Genomic DNA, 17,067 nt, shown 5'->3' on the forward strand with positions numbered 1-17,067 from the left:
CCCAGCGGCGTCAGCGGAGCGGAGGCGGGTCCCCAAGCCCCCACGCCCACCTGCCTCGTCCCGCGGCCGCCGGGAGGGTCGCCAAGGCGGAGCCCCCGCCTCAGTTTGGGGAACTGCCGACCAACTTCTCTCGGTTGGAGAGCAGCGGGACAGCGGACGCGCTGCTGAGGCGCTTCTTCGTCTTCGTCGCCCGGGCGAGAGTAGCCAGCGCAGCCAGGCTGCTTTCTGGGTCCCCACACAGCCGAGGGTCGAGCTGTACAAGGAGGAAGGCTGGGGGGGGGGAGCATGAGGAGCGCTGCCCCTTTTATTTGGAAGGGAAAGCATGGACAGCGGCTGCTGCTGCTAGTAAGGAGACGCGGTGGAACAGCGGGAGCAAACTTTCCTTGCTTCCCATGCTCGCCAGCAGAACCTGGAAAAAGAAGTAGAGAGAGGAGGACTCTCCAACCAGAAAGCCCCCTGGGAAAAAGCGCTGAGACATCCTGCGTTGGACTACAACTCCCAGCAGCCGCAGATGGGGCCGATGATGGGGGAGGGTTGGAGATGCAGTTCAACACATCTGGAGGGCACCAGTTTGGGGGAGGCTGTTCTAAGCTTGGGGGTCTGTAATCAAGCAAGAAAAGGGGGGTGACTGCTGCTCCTAGCTCTTCTCTCTTGCTGACTGTCTCTAGGCACCGAGGGGGCAAGGACTGTACCCAAGTTGCAACCACCTCTGCGTGCTTCCTTGCTTGCTTGCTTTCTCTCTCTCTGTGAGAGGTACTGTATATAAGGTTGATGCTAGACCTAGAAGGTCACCTCACCACCTGCATTCAGCCTAGTGAACCACACCTGCCCTGCCTTCCAGAGGCAATATGTGAGGGAGAGAAGGCAGTGGGTTCATTGGACCCAATCCCCATTCCCATGCTACCTACAAGGAGGGTGCAGGTAAACAAATGAGTGCTTTAATCGGCAGCTCCTTCCGTGACTAGCCCACTGCACACCGTGTCATCAAGGCAGAAGGGGCTCCTCACAATACTGTATCTCTCCAGCCAGCTCCATGGGCCCAATCTTTCCTGCTGTGGTACCCAACAGAGGTGCACAATAGTGGAGGTAGGATTACTGGCCTACCTTAAGGACATTTAATGAGGTCATCTCCCACTTTTACCATCTCAGTGAAAACTCAAAAGTGTGGAGAGATGGCTGAGCAAGTGAAGAGGTAGAGTTTTGATGATGATGATGATTTGCTTTCCTCTTTTAGAAAAGTCATAGACTGCTCCTAATTCTGAATCAAAACTACAACTAGTGTGGATTCAAATGACGAGGGTTTTCTCACTTCATAGTGCTTGCTGTGTTTTGTAGTATAATCTGGAAGAATGTTGCCCAGCTCAGGAAGTCTGTGCTCTTCTCACTTTCAGCAAGATGTAAAAATCTAGCTTTATGAAAATGTAGCCGACTCCGATTCAGTGGGAAGTTGGACCTGTTTAGAAAACATATGAATGGGGAATCCCCCTGTAAAGGTGCACATAAGGCAGGTGGAAACTGTTACTATATCGCCTGTAAATCTGGGCAATAAGTGACAGCACTATTAGTAAGAGTAATGTAATTAGTAAGAGCTTTCTCAAGTACTCAAAATTGGTTACATTTTTTAAAAAATGACTAAATTAAATTTCAGTACATATCACTCCATTTTTATTTCCTCTCCTCTAGGAGATCGCAACTTTCTGGTCACAACTTTTGCCTAGCATATCCCTGTCTATACCTCTCCCTGCTTATTACAATATATATCCTAAACCAGGGGTCTGCAACCTTTAAGACAAAAAGAGCCACTTGGACCCATTTCCGAAGAAAAAACAAATGGGAGCCGCAAAACTCATTATAAAAATAACTTTTTTGTCACTTTTTATTATTTCTTTGTTTGACCCCTCAGAATTACTCCTCCTCATAGAAATAAACGTTAAATTAACAAGTTACCTTTTGTGTGTGTGTGTGTTCTTCACTCCCCTTCAAAACAGTGACCAGCGTACATGCCCCCTTTCAATGCAGTGACCAGCGTACATGCCCCTTACAATGTAGTGGGCGGGAAGGTGACGTTGGCACAGTGCGTGACTAACGCACGCACCGCCCCCATGCGACGTCACAGCCAGTACAGCGCCCGCCACAGTGGGGAGTGTCGGGGCGTACAATGCGCCTCCTCCCCTCGCTAGTATCCGCCCTGGAGCTGCGGCAAAGGTGTAAAAGAGCCACATGCGGCTCTGGAGCCGCAGGTTGCAGACCCCTGTCCTAAACTAAAGCAAAGTACAGTCGTACCTTGGTTTACGAACAGCTTAGTTCTCGAATATTTTGGCTCCTGAACACCGCAAACCCGGAAGTGACTATCCTGGTTTGCAAACTATTTTTGGAAGCCAAATGTCCAGTGAGGCTTCCACGGCTTCCAATTGGCTGCAGGAGCTTCCTGCAGCCAATCAGAAGCCACACTTTGGTTTCCGAATGTTTTGGAAGTCGAACAGACTTCTGGAACGGATTCTGTTTGACATCCAAGGTAAGACTGCATAAATAAGAGCAGGGAACTATGAGTCTCCAAATATTGTTGGCCAGCAACTCCCATTAGTCCCAGCCAGCTTGGCCAATCAGGGCTGTCTTTAGCAGATGTGGCGCTGGAGTGCAACTATCCATCCAGTGCCCCCAAATTACCACAGATAGTGGGGAGGGGTGAAGCTGCGCACTGCTAGCCATTAGGGGGGCGCAACTCTCCCCCATGCCGCTGCGGGAGAGCAATCCCCACAGAGGCTTGGGAGGGAAGCTGCACACCTGCCAGCCATACGGTTGGTGGGGCGCAGCTGGCGGGAGTGCAGGGAAAGGGGAGGCTGCTGGCAAAGCCGCACAGCTCCCCCACTCGCTGGGGCACCCCTGAGAGGCTGGTGCCCTGGCACGACACACCACTAAGCCCTATGGGAAAGACAGCTCTGTGGCCAATAGTAAGAGATGATGGAAGATGGAGTTCAGCAACATTTAGAACACTACCAATTCCCCATCCTGTCTATATATTTATATAATATCAAAAGCTTTTCCAAAATGTTAGCACTGTTGCCATTCTTATTACTGCAACACAGGGCTGAGAGGAATGATGCAGACTCCAATTCCCAGATAGTACTAGATAAACAAGAACTGGCCCTAGAGAGAAGTCTTTGTACCTGCAAGTTTTGCTAATGAAAGCAAAGACTAGCTTTGATGGCACAGAACTAGGGGAAAGAGTTAAATCCCATACTTCACAGGTCTGGTTTAGGTCCCTTGAAGCTGCTTTTTGTAAGGAAAAGGATGTCAAGAGTTCCATTCACAGAACTTCCATGTCACATCTAATTTGACTATAATGTCTGTTATGCTACCCAGGAGACAGTATCAACTGAAAAACAAAGATTTGTCTAACTACATCTGAACACTATAAATCCCAACCCTACCCAACCCACCCACCCACCCACACACACACACACACACACACACAGAGAGAGAGAGAGAGAGAGAGAGAGAGAGGATTTAAGATATTATACTTGTATTGGCTGATATTCTAAAGTAAAAAATAATTTTGGCTGCTATTTGTACACTGAACATAAAATCATGGCTCTTTATTAACTGAGTATAGAAAGCCCAAGAAGCAGTAGTAGGTATAAAATAGGGTTGCCAACTAAACAAAACCAATAAGTAAAAGCCAGGCCTGTTTTTCATCCTTTCATAGCAGCCTGAAGATTTTCACAGCATGGAGATAACAACTTTAGAGAGTGCTCGAAACATCGAGAACTCTACTCAAAAAGTCGTCAAACAGTGGCTTTATAGATCTGTCTCTTAGCTTAGATCTTTTGATGTAAATACATGAAGTCTTCAAAAAGCAATTACTGTATCTGTTTACTATGCTTTGTCCAAAGCCTGCCTTTCTGTAGATTAGTCTCCATGAGGTTACATCACATAATACTTTTGTTGTTGATTTATACTAGCATTGCAAGGTTATTCATACTGCAAAAACATCCATCTTATAACATTATTCTGATATGATCCCACCTACCTGAAACTATATGTGTGCATATAAATTCAGACAATGTGTCCATATGCCGGAGGGAAAAGAAAGAAAGCGACCTCTGCTGACCAAGTAGTGCTGCTGATTATATATTTCTTCCTCCTGCTTTCATTTAAGTAAGCTGTCCAGGAAAAAGAAGCCAAAACTATCTAGGAAATGCTATTGCACACTACTACTGAGTTGAGAACAGGAAATGGCTGCATATAGATTAGGAGCACCATAAAGATAGAACTGCATGGATAATGTAACCCCCCTCCCCTGGGGAGATAATCCTGCATGCCACTGCTAGAAGCAACTGACAAGGTGAGGTATATAAAAATTATGGAGGGGGTGAGAAATAATATCACATTTTTTAAACATGGCTGCAATCCTGAACATCAAATAGTGGCATCTAAGCACAGGGTTGCATTAAAAATATTATTTCTATAGTCTAATTATTATTATGTATAGATTATACATACAATGTAAATTCCTCTTCAACTTTTGTAACGTACAAATTCTCTCCAAGTAGGCCTTCCTGCAAATCTAGTAGAGATCAAGGCAGTAGAATCCAAACATACGCGCTCAGAATGCACAATGTTAAACTCTTGCTTCTTCTGAAAAGCACTGCTTTGCTCATTTAAAAGTAGTTATGTTCCAGAGAAGCAGAATACTTCTAAGCTCTTCAGTGTGCTGAAAGTAGTAAAATGAAAGCAAAACACACTGCTTCTGTTAATGTAGTTGCTGTTTGAGTCCTAAGTATTCACCCTGGAATCTTCTAGTTCAAATCTCTGTTTAGATGTCAACTCACCAGCTAGCCTTTGGCACAAGTCATTGTGTCTTCTTAGCTCAACCTCCATCTTTGACACATAATGCTGCTGGTCTACTTTACAGGAGTGTTGTAAGGACTACTAAAATACACTGTATGAAGTAAAAAAAAAAAAAAAACCACAATATTCATCATGGCTAAAATATGTGTTATAAGTTTTTTTGGGGGAGGGGGGCCAAGGATCCCCTAAACTCATGGTTGCTAGATCCTCCCCATAATTCCTGGATTTAATAAAAGTTAGAATTAACCAATGCTTAGAGCGTTAAACTGAAAGTTAGACTTTAAAGAGCTGGGTTCAGCTTTCCCTGTCCAGGAAACAACCTGGGAGAGGAACCATCAAGGCAATCAAAGCTAATAATGGCTGAGTCATCAAGAAAATCATTAGGAAGGTGAAGATTATGCCAGAGAAAGAGGGGTGGGGGGTCTTCCTCCAGCTGTGTGTTAGTGGGCAGAAGCAAAAGGGTTTAAAGCAGGGGTCTGCAAGGTTTACCTCGCCTGGGCCGGTTCACTCCAGCAGAGTGGGCCAGATTGCGCACCCATGACTTCCGGCGTCTGCGTCTGCACAGATGCAATTTTAGGCATCTGCATCTGTGTAGAAGTGATTTTCGGTGCAGCAGAAGCGAGTCCCCACACCATGCCACATTAGTTTAGTGCAGCGCGCAGGGACTCGCCGAGTGGATGGCTCAGTTCGGGGGCAGCTCGTGGGCCGGTTAAACAACCCCTGTGGGCCACTTGTGGCCCATGGGCCTTAAGTTGCCAACCCTGTTTTAAAGGGTGTAGGATGTTAGTTTGGGTGGTGTGAGCAAACAGGAAAGAAGTTTCATTTTTGCAAGGGGGGGGGGGCATTCCAGGACAGAAGGATGTATGTCTGTTTTATTCCGCACAGAGGTCAAATACAATGTTTGCGGAATCTCTTGGAATCTGAGGCTTTAACAATAAAAGGAAGAGGACCCTTTTAGGATGTGAATGCTCTGAACTCTCTCCATCTAGCCTCAGGTTGTATATATGTGTAAATGAACCATATTTCATAAAGACACCACAGTCTCCGCTATTCCTCAGTGTGCAAAAGGAAGCACAGACCCTAGTAAATGCACCTGCCTGGGACCCCTGGAATCTCCCACCACTCAGAGGTTGGGGTGTAATATACTTTTCCTCACTGAATTATGTGGGACTTGCTTCTGATCATTGTTTATTTTCTTAAATTTATCATCATCCCCCCCCCCCCCATTTGTATAGCGTCTTTCTATTTTACAATACTCAAGGTGGTTTACAAGCTGAAGAAACAAAAAATGTACATCTTGTAACAATCTAATGCAATACAAAAATGTGATAATAAAACATAACTTTAAAATAAGCAACCTACATCAAAAAGGAAACATTCAACAATCATTAGAATAGCATAAAATAATAATATCAGTATATAAAAGTTAAACAGAGATTCACTCTTAACAGTTACAATAAATAGTTTCTAAACTACAATAAAAAAACAACAGCAAGCCACAGTACATCAAATAATACGATACAAATTGAGAAGCAGAGACTAGAGGGTGGAGCAAGGCAGGTGGAAGAAGGCCTTGCCTGATGAAGTCTCTCCCCTCACCTTATTTTTATACCTCATCTTCCTTCCCTCGTGAAATCCAAGGCACACAGTGTATATTGAAAATTCCATGCAAATCAGCACACAGCAGGGGAGAAGGCCAGGCGAAAATGTTATTCCTTGACGGGCTTTTTTTCCCTTTTTGACTTGCAACCAGGTTTAACATTTTTGTTTTGTTTTATGGGAAGCATTCAGAAATAGACTTTCACCTGCAGTCTGAAGATGTACGGTCCAGAAAGCTGTCATCTGATCACATGACCTCCACAAGAAATAAATAAATCCTAGGTGCTATGTAGTGCAGATCAACCACCTGACAACTCTGCAAGAGGCATCAGTGGGCTGGATAGGTTATGTCCTGCTGCCTACTTGGCTGCAGTCCAGACCAGCCTAGTCAGGCAGCGGGGATGGAATTCCCAGCCAAGCTGTGTGTGGTCTCAAACAACAGCAGCCACCATGCCATATGCAGCGATGACCGCTTGGCGACCGCATCTGGAGGAAAGGGGGGGGGAGTAAAACAGAGTGAGGGGAAAGCACTAAAAAGGGAAACAGTTCTGCAGAGCCACTGATCCTGGGATGAGATTGTTTACACAAGGTTTCTTTCCTGAGGGAGGGAGAGATGTAGCAGTGGCACTACATGGCTGCATTAGCTCACAGGCTAGAAAGGCAATCTCATAGAAAAGAAAGAGGAGGGAGGAATCCTGAAACAAGAATGGAGATTGAGGCACCATAAGGTGGTTTCACTTGGAAGAATGGGGGAAAGAAGTGGGCTTGAATCTGGTGAAAATGCTCCCAACAAGGGAGGGTGGGCCATGCATGTGTAGCATTTTTGGCAAAGTTGTTGAGTTTCTTTTAGTTTTGGCCAAAGCTGTTGGGCTTTTTTGGCAAAATTGCAAGGAAAAATGGCATTTTTGAGCTATTTTTATGGGAAATAGGCAACAACGGCTCTGCCAACATACGTTCGGATTTTCCCAGACATTTTTGCCAATTTCCACACAGACACTGCTGTCGACTGCAGTATTCCGTATATGTCTGGGAAATTCCAGACGTATAGCAACCCTAAATTAAATCAATATCTCCCTCCCCAATCAAACTATGATCTGGAAGAACGGTAAATCCTTTTGTAAGCATCTGATGAGTGTCTACTGCATTATTAACTCCCACCAGAGGTCACTCAAATCATAGATTTGAAATCATAATTCGGTATGTTGCTTTGATAACATTTTGCTCACATCGATTCATATTATCTTTCCTAATAATTCATATTGTGTCATCAGTTCAAACAGGTTTGAATCAGTGGGAATGGGAACTGTGTAGTTCAGCAGAAATTTGTACACTCACTGCATATATGGGGGCAAACTTCTGTGAAACACCCCCCCCCCCATTCTTTGAACTTGAAAACACGGGCCTTGCATTATGCCATATGGGAGATGCGAGTTCACTACGCTGACATGTATATTTTCACTGCCTGATTGTGTGACGCGGATTCTGTCCCTGATGTGCCAGTAGGGATTCAAGAGGAGCCTTCTTCCTCTTTGCAGTTCTGCAGAGCGCACAGACCCAAGAGGAATAACTCATCGCAGATCCAATGCCACAAACAGAACATTTCATCTCACTTCTGAGCACGGTGTTGCCAATGGAATAAATTCACACAGCACTGAGTCATCAAGAGGCGAAGAAAAACAAGTAGAATTATTATCATTTTATTACACTGGTATACAGTCCTTGCATTCATCCGAAGATATCAGGGTGGCTCATGGTACAAAAACACAATATATAAAACACAAAAGCATGTAATAAAACAATAACAAAGACCACAGAACAAATAAACACCTCCCCCAAAAACAAACACATTTAAAAAGGGGTATAGGATGTTAATCAACCAAAGGCCTGGTTGAATGTTTTCATCTGGCTCCTAAAGGTATATAATGAAGGCAATCTAATGCCTTTGGGGCAATCTAATGCCTCTCCTTGGGGGAGAGCATTCCACAAATCTAATAGCACCTTAAAGGCTATAAAAAAAATTAAAAATAGGGCACAACCTTTCATGGAATAGGGTCCATTTCCTCAGATGGGTGGTATATTTATGACTATTTCATTTATCCACGCATTTTTAAAAGTTCCCTTTCCTGACCATGGTTGCCTCCCCAATAACACCTCGCTCCAGAAGAAAGAGGTGGGGGTCACAAAATGCGAGAAAGAGTGAGCGTAGACAAAAAGGGGGGGGGGGAGCAAAATCCACCTTCCAAGGCCAGGCCGCCCGTGATACTGTTTGTGGGCTGAGCCTTTCCCCTCTCACCCGGCCCGTTGCCTTGGCAACCCGCCCCCCCCCCCGCTGCCGCGACGTCCATCAAGAGAACGCCACGCCCCTCCATCGAGCTGCCAGCAATCCGCGCGAAGCGAAGGGGGCGGGCCCAGCCAGTTGCCAAGGCAACGAGGTTAGCCTCCCGCCGGCGGCGGCGGCTTCTTTTCCTCCGCGGCCTCGCCGCGCTGCGCCTCTCTCTGAGCTGTCAGCGCGCGCGGAGTGCGCGCGCGTTGTCGTGCGTGCGCGGGCAAGTCCAGTAGCGCCTTGCCAGGGGCAGGTAGGCAGTAGCAGCAGGAGGAGGAGGACGGGCAAGCGAGCGGAGCCGAGAGCGGGTTGGTGTGGCGAGGAGACCAACCTGTAGCCCTTGATGCAAGCAGGTTGTCTGTTCCCCAGGTGGGAAGCGGGCGGGAAAGGGGCCTCGCTGACCTTTCCTAGGTGGGGAAGGAAGCTGAGGCGTGGCTTGGCTGTTGTCGCGCAGCCTGGGAGCCCTTGCAGCCACGTTGCGGGAGTCCTGCCTGTGCTCTACTGGCCTGGCCGCCTTTCCCTTTGGGCTCTATTTATCTCGCAATTCGTACTTGGCTTGTGGTCCCGATTCCAACCCTTCACGCTCTTCTCTGCTCTTCATGATATTCATCTGTAGCTCTTGTGCCTCCTTTCGTTTTTTAGGTTATGGAGAAATAAGTACGTTTTCTGGCAAGCGTTTCGGATTAAGATGCTTGCTTCCCACCCCATCCAAAAGGAGAGGGTGTGTTTAACTTTTTCTTTTTAAAGGGGGGCGGGATTAGAATACTTTACAGTTCCATGTTTTGTGATCCGGGTGCACGTGGGAAGTGGCTATTTCAAACAAGCCTTTTTTCAGGCAGTAATAATAGAAGCGTTTTGATTTTTGTTCTGTGTGTGTGCAGGCAGGGTTTCTGACATCGTGCCATCACTTAAAAAAACAACAACTTGTTGTATGTAGATTTGAAGGAAAAGTGTATACAGTTTTTGGTATAAAAGGGCAGGCATTGTGCTGCAATGCTTTCCCTACTTTGTACGCGTCTACAACATTCAGAGGTGTAGCTGTGTTAGGTTGTGGTAGGAAAAACAAATTGTCTTAGGTTGACTGTGGCATGGGCTTCGTTGGACTAGAGCCATCAGATGTAGGCTCCCATCCAGGGGACTACATACTGCAACAAATCTATTAGTCTTTAAGATGTCGCATCTACAACATTCAGTGGTTGAAATGGGAGAGATGCTGAACAATAAATAGCAACAATAGAGTAAGGCAAGCACTCAAATAGATCACAGAACATTCAAGCAAACTTAAAGAATACGATGTTGTAAGCCAAGTACTGTATTGAAGAGCCAACAACTATCCCCACCCCCATTCAGTTGCATGATGAAATGTGAAGGCAGTGTGAAGTGATCTCTCTATGGAACTGGGTTGTTTTAAAGACAAAAACATGGCGACATCGAAATTCTGTGCTTTTGAAAAGCTGAAAATCCCTTGCTTGCTTAATGATGGCACTGGGGGTTGGCAGTGTACTGGATCCCTTTGAATAATCCATTTGTCTAACAGTGATATCTGCCCAGAGTGTCCATTTGATTTCATGGAGAATTAAAATGCAAAATGTTTAAACATGTGGCTGACAATGAGATCAGAAAAATAAATTGGAAAGTGGAAGAAGTATGTGCAGTGTGAGTAATGATTACTTGTGTACACATCCACAGGAGCTCCTGCTCCCCCACAACAGGCCCGGTTGGCTCTTCTCATTCTTACATTTCCTCCTCTATCAAACTGAACACTGGTTTCTTCTCTCTTCATCTCCTCCACTCCACCCCACTCAAATAATTTGGGCAGCTTTTAGCTTTAAAAAAAGGGTTTTAGGCATATGACATGTCCCTCTACTTAAATGTAGATTTGGTGCCTTTTCTAAAAAGCAAGTTTATTATTATTTTTCAACTTGAAAGTTCTTGTTGTGTTGTGTGTGTGTTTTAATAATAATCACAAGAGCCAGCCAACGAGCATGCTGCTCAGCCAGCTTCTTGAAGGAGGACTCATAGCTAGGGTCTATGAAAAAAGTACATCTTACCCAAAAGGGGTGATTGTGGATCCCTAGTGAGTTCCCCACTCAAGCTATGTACATTGTGCATCAAGTGCCTTTGCAAAGGACCATTAAAAAATAACTTGTGGAAGTGCTAATTAGGAAGAGAGTTTATTTGTAGCCTCATGGTGAACTGCATTCCGACACTGCTTATAATCTGTTTAAAAACTGCCTCAGAAGTACAGGTGACTAACAGTCCACATGCTAAACTTTCATGCAGCACACTATGTGGTAATCCACAGAGTTAGAACTGATGTACTGTACTGTGTATGTGCAGCAGAACTGAATAATTCAGTCCAGGAAAAATAGTGCTACATTGGACTGTAGCTGAGGAAACATGATCCAGTGGTCCCTTCCTTAAAAAGAAAAGAAAAAACTTATTGCAGACCAAAAAACCCCCAGCACACCAGAGGAATATTCCATTGGAACCCACTAGCCAACCATTTTATAAGATTGACCATAAGGGTTAAGAAGCCTTTTTTGTTACTCAGCAATTATCCAGTGAGCCTTCCTGCTGTGTTTGGCTTCCAGTTATATTAATTTCCCCTTCAACTGTTTGTTTCTCAGTTTTACTAAATAAACTTGAGAGAGAAACAACAACAGAACAGAATGTTTATAGGAAGCAATAATGCTTTCCAGTGGGATACTTGGGGTGTCTTTGGGTTGGTTCTTGATGTTATTGGTGGTGTGGTATTTTAGTTATAGCATTAAAGACAATGACTAGACTGAATGCCTGTAGAGAGCCTAAACAGGAACGGTTATATTTATGTATTCCTATCCTTGAAACATCGCAGCTTCTTTGAAAACATTTTCACAAAACTCTCCTTCCTCTCAGCTATTGTTTATAAACTATTCTTCTCCAACCTAGTGCTCTCCTGATGGTTTGAACTACAGCTCCCATCAACTCCAACTAGGACAGTTGTGCCTCATGTTGGATTTCATGGCTCTAGTACCCTAATTTTTCAATTTATGGGGAGGGTTTTTTCCCCTCCCCCTGCTTTATTATTTATTTATCTTGCTTTATTAAGAGATTTGGAGAGTACAAAAGCTTTCTATAATTTTGTGACATTTTGGTCAGTACCGTAAAGGTATTACTGAAATAAAGTTTCAGTTAGCTTCATATGGGCCTAGACTTCTTTTAACTCCTTGTATAAGGTGCTAAAAGGATTTCTGTGGCAGCAGCTTCACCTTCAGATTCTGAAGTTCTGCTTACTCTGTTAAGCTCCAGGGTGCTCCTTAACATTCTTTCAGCTCTCTCCCCCGGGACATCATCGTTTATATACTTGTGAGTTCTTGCACCCTAGTCCCAGTGGACTGCTGCCACATAACACTTAACTTGTTAAGAAGATTAAGCAAAACTTTTCCATAAGTATGGTATATGGTCGCAGGGGTGCCCAAACCCTTTACAAAGAGGGCCAGGTTTGATGAAGTGAACATGTGTGAGGGCCAGCCAAGGTTGCTGAGCTTTTTGTAGGATTGAAATTGTTGAACTTTTTTTACAATTTTACCCCATAGTTGCTGAGGTTTTATTTTTTTTGGGGGGGGGGGTTACCCCTGGTCATACACTGCCACGGGAGCCAGATTAAATCGAACAGAGGGCCGGATTAGGCCCCCGGAATGGATTTTGGACTAGGGGAAGTTTATGCATGCGTCTTCTGAAACCTGGACTTTAGAAATCTAAAAAGAAACTTGTTTGAATGCTTAAAACCTGTGTATACTGTAATAATGTTACAATGTCTTCACTTTATATGCAGGCCTGGATCCAGGGATTGATTCTGCAGTGTGCATTGTGTTCTTATTGCCTTTTGGTATTAATTGGAGGCTGTGTGGTTAGTGCCATGTAGAACCAAAGACTTTTAAGCAAGGGTTCCTGGGGTCTGGACTGGCTCGGTCACCATGGTGACACTAATCACAGAATTAAGTAGCAATGCATTGGATGGGATTTGTGTTTATATCTCCTTTGAAGACTCCTGGGATTACTTTCAAAAGCTGGTCTAAATTTAGATCAAATCAAGAATATCCCCATTTATCTTTGTTATAAGTTTAATATTGTTCGGTTACGTTTTGTTTTAAATAAACGGCAAGCTCTAATTTCATATGTTGGAAAAAATGACCAAGACTTTCTTGTTGGAAGGGAGAAGCAATTGAGAAGAACTTGTATTTTAAGCAGAAAGCCTGTGGTAGATCAATAAATATTGAAAGCATTAATAGAAATTCACTTTGATTTACTACTTCAGATGAGCCATATCATGTATGCGGTGCTGTGGTCTAAACCAATGAACCTCTTGGACTTGCTCCCGTTGCTCTGTCCCAGCTTTTTCCAACCTAGCAGTTTGAAAGCATACCAGTGCAAGTAGATAAATAGGTACCACTGTAGCAGGAAGGTATACAGTATTTCCGTGCGCTCCGGCTTATGTCACGGTGTTCCATTGCGCCAGAAGCGGTTTAGTCATGCTGGCCACATTACTCAGAAAGTTGTCTGTGAACAAACACCAGCTCCCTTGACCTGAAGCGAGATGTGTGCCGCACCGCATAGTTGCCTTTGACTGGGTTTAACTGTCCAGGGGTCATTTACCTTTGTACCTTATCATGTATAAGGTTGACTGAGATTGAATTTGGGGTGAGGGTGGAGTTGCTCTTTTACAGTGCAATACTATGCATGTCTATTTAAAAGTGAGCCCCATCGAAATCAGGGGTATAGGATTGCAGCATAAGTAAGTTGCCAATCTTGCCTTCTTGGGCAAGGTTCTGTAGACTATATCCAGGCACTCTTGGAGGAAACTGATTTTCTAGATCCATTTCAATCCGGGTTTAGACCCAGTTTTGGCATAGAGACTGCTTTGGTTGCCCTATATAATGACTTGTGTCAGGAGAGAGACAGGGGAAATGTGACCCTTATAATTCTCCTTCAACTCACAGGAGCTTTCAGTACCATCAGCCATGGTATCCTCCTGGAGCACCTGTCCGAGTTTGGGGTGTGTGGCTCTGCTTTGCTGTGGCTAGACTTTTACAGAGGGTGATGCTTGGGGACTGCTCTTTGGGCCTGTGGAGTCTTCAATGTGGGGTTCCTCAGGGTTCAGTTTTATCCCCTGTGCTGTTTAACATCTACATGAAACCTCCGAGTGGGGTCATCTGGAGCTTTGGAGTACGTTGTCAGCAATATGCTGATGACACACAGTTCTGCTTCCAGTCTTGGAATTAGTCTCTTCCCTCCCCCCCTCCCCCACTTTTACTTGAGTGGACATTTGAAGGGGAAGATTAAGCTTCCTTCTCACACCTGTCTGCTCTTTAAAAAAAATAAAAAATGCCACATACTTTCAAGAAAATGTGCAGTTGAAAGCATCACAATGATGCAAATTTCAAGCAACTTATGGTTGCTTGCATGTCACCATTCCAAAATACAAGAAAAGAAATGCAATGTTGGACATCCATTAGATCTTAGCTCAATCACAGGCCCCAATGTTAGAGAGGTCTGACTGGCCTCAACTAGAAGTTGGACATTTAGCGTCACCTATCCCATGCTCTGGACCACTATTCCAGCAAAGATTTGGCAGGCATCCTTGCTTTTAACTTTCAGGCATCTCTTCAAGGCATTCTTTTTGCCCACAAACTTTTCCAGCTGTTTCGTATGTGCGTGGGGGTGTCTCTCACCAGTCACCTTAATGATTACATGTGTTTTAAATTTCATTTCATTTTTTAAAATGACATTCTGTGTTTTAGCAGTGTACACCAGCTTGATGTTTTATGATATGGTAATATGGAAATACTTCTATAAATAAATACAGTGGACGCTTGGGTTGTGAACGTGATCCGTGCGGGATACACGTTCGCAACCCGCAGCGTTCACAATCCGCAACGGCGCGTCTGCACATGCACGGGTTGTGATTCGGTGGTTCTTCACATGCGCAAAGCGCGGTTTAGAGATTCTGCACATGCGCGACCGCTGAAACCCAGAAGTAACCCATTCCGGTTCTTCCGGGTTTCGGCGGTCCGTAACCCAAAAAAACGCAACCTGAAGCATCTGTAACCCGAGGTATGACTGTATGGGCCACTGGATTGATTGCACACAGGGGCGTCTTTCCCATAGAGGCATGTGGCGCGGGGCACCGGGGTGCCAAGTTCTGGAGGGCGCCAGGGAAGAGGCAGAGGCTGGACGCGTTGCCTCCTGGCATCAGCTCGCTGCCCTCACCTGCCTCTGCCATGCCGCTCCCCGCCCGGAGCCTCTACCTTCCGTGGCCACTGTGGCACAGGTGCCAGGGAATAGGCGGAGGCTGGGCGTGGCGCCTCTGGGCACCAACTCGCCACCCTCGCCCACCTCGCTGAAGCAGTGCCGCGCCCGGAGCCTCCGCCTCTTCCCCGCCAGAGGAGCCACCCTCCAGCCGCTGCCTGCCTCCTCCAAAGCTGTTGGCAGTGCCATAAAAAGCTCGGCAAATCTGGGAAATGGGGGCGGGGGACAGAGGGATCTCTGCACCACGGCACTGGATATACTTAAGATTGCCCTGACTGCACAGTGTTCATTGAGATTTAATTCCCAACACACCATCACTGCATTAGTGCTTAGGCTGCAGTCTTATGCAAACTAACTTGGGACGGGAGTGAATCCCATTGAACTAAGAGAGACAGCCTATGTTGTTTTCTATAGCCCGAAACATTAATAAACTTCAATATAATAATATAGTAATGGTTTTGTGTCCCCCCCCCCCCCATCCTAAATTGTTCTCCTTTCCTTGTTTGGATCTCATACCATATATGGATCTTATTTGTGCTTGAATCTTTTAAAAATGTTTTCTATGAAATAGTCATAGTCATACTTGCTTTTATAGATGAGTTGATTTCACAGAGCATTGGGCTCATCTCTGTGTAGTCTCAGAAATTTCCACACAGAATCCATATTGCCTTAGCATTATTCAAGGGCTTAGTTACCATATCCTACATTTCAAATATACAATGGCTTGGATGAGTTGTATTTCGTATTGGTTTGATGAAGATGATTGGTATGATGGACAGCAAAGAGTAAGATCCTTTCTTTTCTAGAAATAACTGCTTTGTATTGAATCTCACTGAATCTTTCTGCAGCGTATTGCCTGTTGTTTATAGCATTTATACTTCACACTGCAGTGCAGTGGTTGAATCAGAAATCTTTATTTGATAGGTGAAATTGAAATTAATCATGTAATACATTGTTTTATAACAACAATTTGATGTTTGGAGCTAAAGGTAACCTGTCAGTTTGCAAACAGTGGAATCTGTCTGGGGTTCTGTGCTTAAAATACAATATACTGCAAAATGTTTATTTTACTGAATTGGTCGAAATTGATGCAATAGCTATGAAGGTGGGAAATAATTGAGAAGCGATTAATAGATATTAAGCCAGTTTTACTAAATGCAGCATTGAATTTTACTCAGTGTTTTTTGAAGACTGGTGTAGGCATTAACAGTATTTTGCAGTAAGAAACAGGGTTGCTATGGTGATCTTTGTATGATGTTTGGGGGGGGATTTAAAGATATCGAACAACTGCTTCAGGAAATTATAATTTTCTATGGGTTTAAGAGGGAGTAGAGGGAGTGGAAAAGTCTGAATTTTGGTGCACTGGTTGTAAGTTGCATGAAATACATCACAGTGCACAAATGCAGCTGCATAGATCCTCTTTGTTGTTATGATCAACATCTTGCAGCAGTGCAGTTTTTAAAATGGTACAGCAGGATAAAAAGATCAGTTCAATATTGTATTTTTAAAAAATCACAGCAAGCTATAACTATGCTTGTTATAACTATGCTATGTCTAAAAGAAATAATATGAACATAATTTATTAAATATCTTTCAAATCCTGCTTTTTCTGGGTAGAGCTCAAGGCTGTGTGCATACGGTTTCCACGCCATCTTCCATTCAGATACTTCTGAGACCCAGATCTGATTACATTCTGCAAGGTTGTAGCATCATGTGGCTTCAAACCTGAGAAGCTGAATGAACACACTTTAGCACAAGAGAACAAAACAAAGGAAGATGCACTGACAATACAAACATACAAATATGCATGCCATAATCTGTGATGAGTCAGGCAGATGGAACTTTTGTGAATAATATGTATGTACACATATACATGCATGCTGCAGCTGCATATATATGCACTATGCATTACTCACATAGGCGTGACAGGGTCATGACAGAGGGATGGAGTCTCTTTTCTTGTAATTTCTTGTGTGCGCCGTTGTATTAAGGGTTGTCACCTG

The 17,067-nt window shown here is 44.4% G+C and overlaps 1 protein-coding gene across 8 annotated transcripts in view; it reads left to right on the forward strand.

Annotated features, from left to right (window-relative positions):
* Positions 1–8,891: 8,891 nt before the first annotated feature.
* WDR17 (WD repeat domain 17) overlaps positions 8,892–17,067 on the forward strand; it is a 57,653-nt gene continuing 49,477 nt past the window's right edge. The window contains exon 1 of one of the 8 annotated variants that reach the window (XM_028745076.2): positions 8,892–9,026. Coding sequence is in view for 4 of the 8 variants with exons in the window: in XM_028745077.2 (XP_028600910.1) it covers positions 15,784–15,849 (66 nt within the window). In the remaining 4 variants the exon portion in view is untranslated. Of the gene's footprint in view, positions 9,143–15,316; positions 15,850–17,067 lie in introns of those variants that run through there. The other 7 variants (XM_028745075.2, XM_028745074.2, XM_028745073.2 and 4 more) reach the window with 7 other exon arrangements.

The sequence above is a fragment of the Podarcis muralis genome, chromosome 9, assembly GCF_964188315.1.
Source record: "Podarcis muralis chromosome 9, rPodMur119.hap1.1, whole genome shotgun sequence".
NCBI classification, from domain to species: domain Eukaryota; kingdom Metazoa; phylum Chordata; class Lepidosauria; order Squamata; family Lacertidae; genus Podarcis; species Podarcis muralis.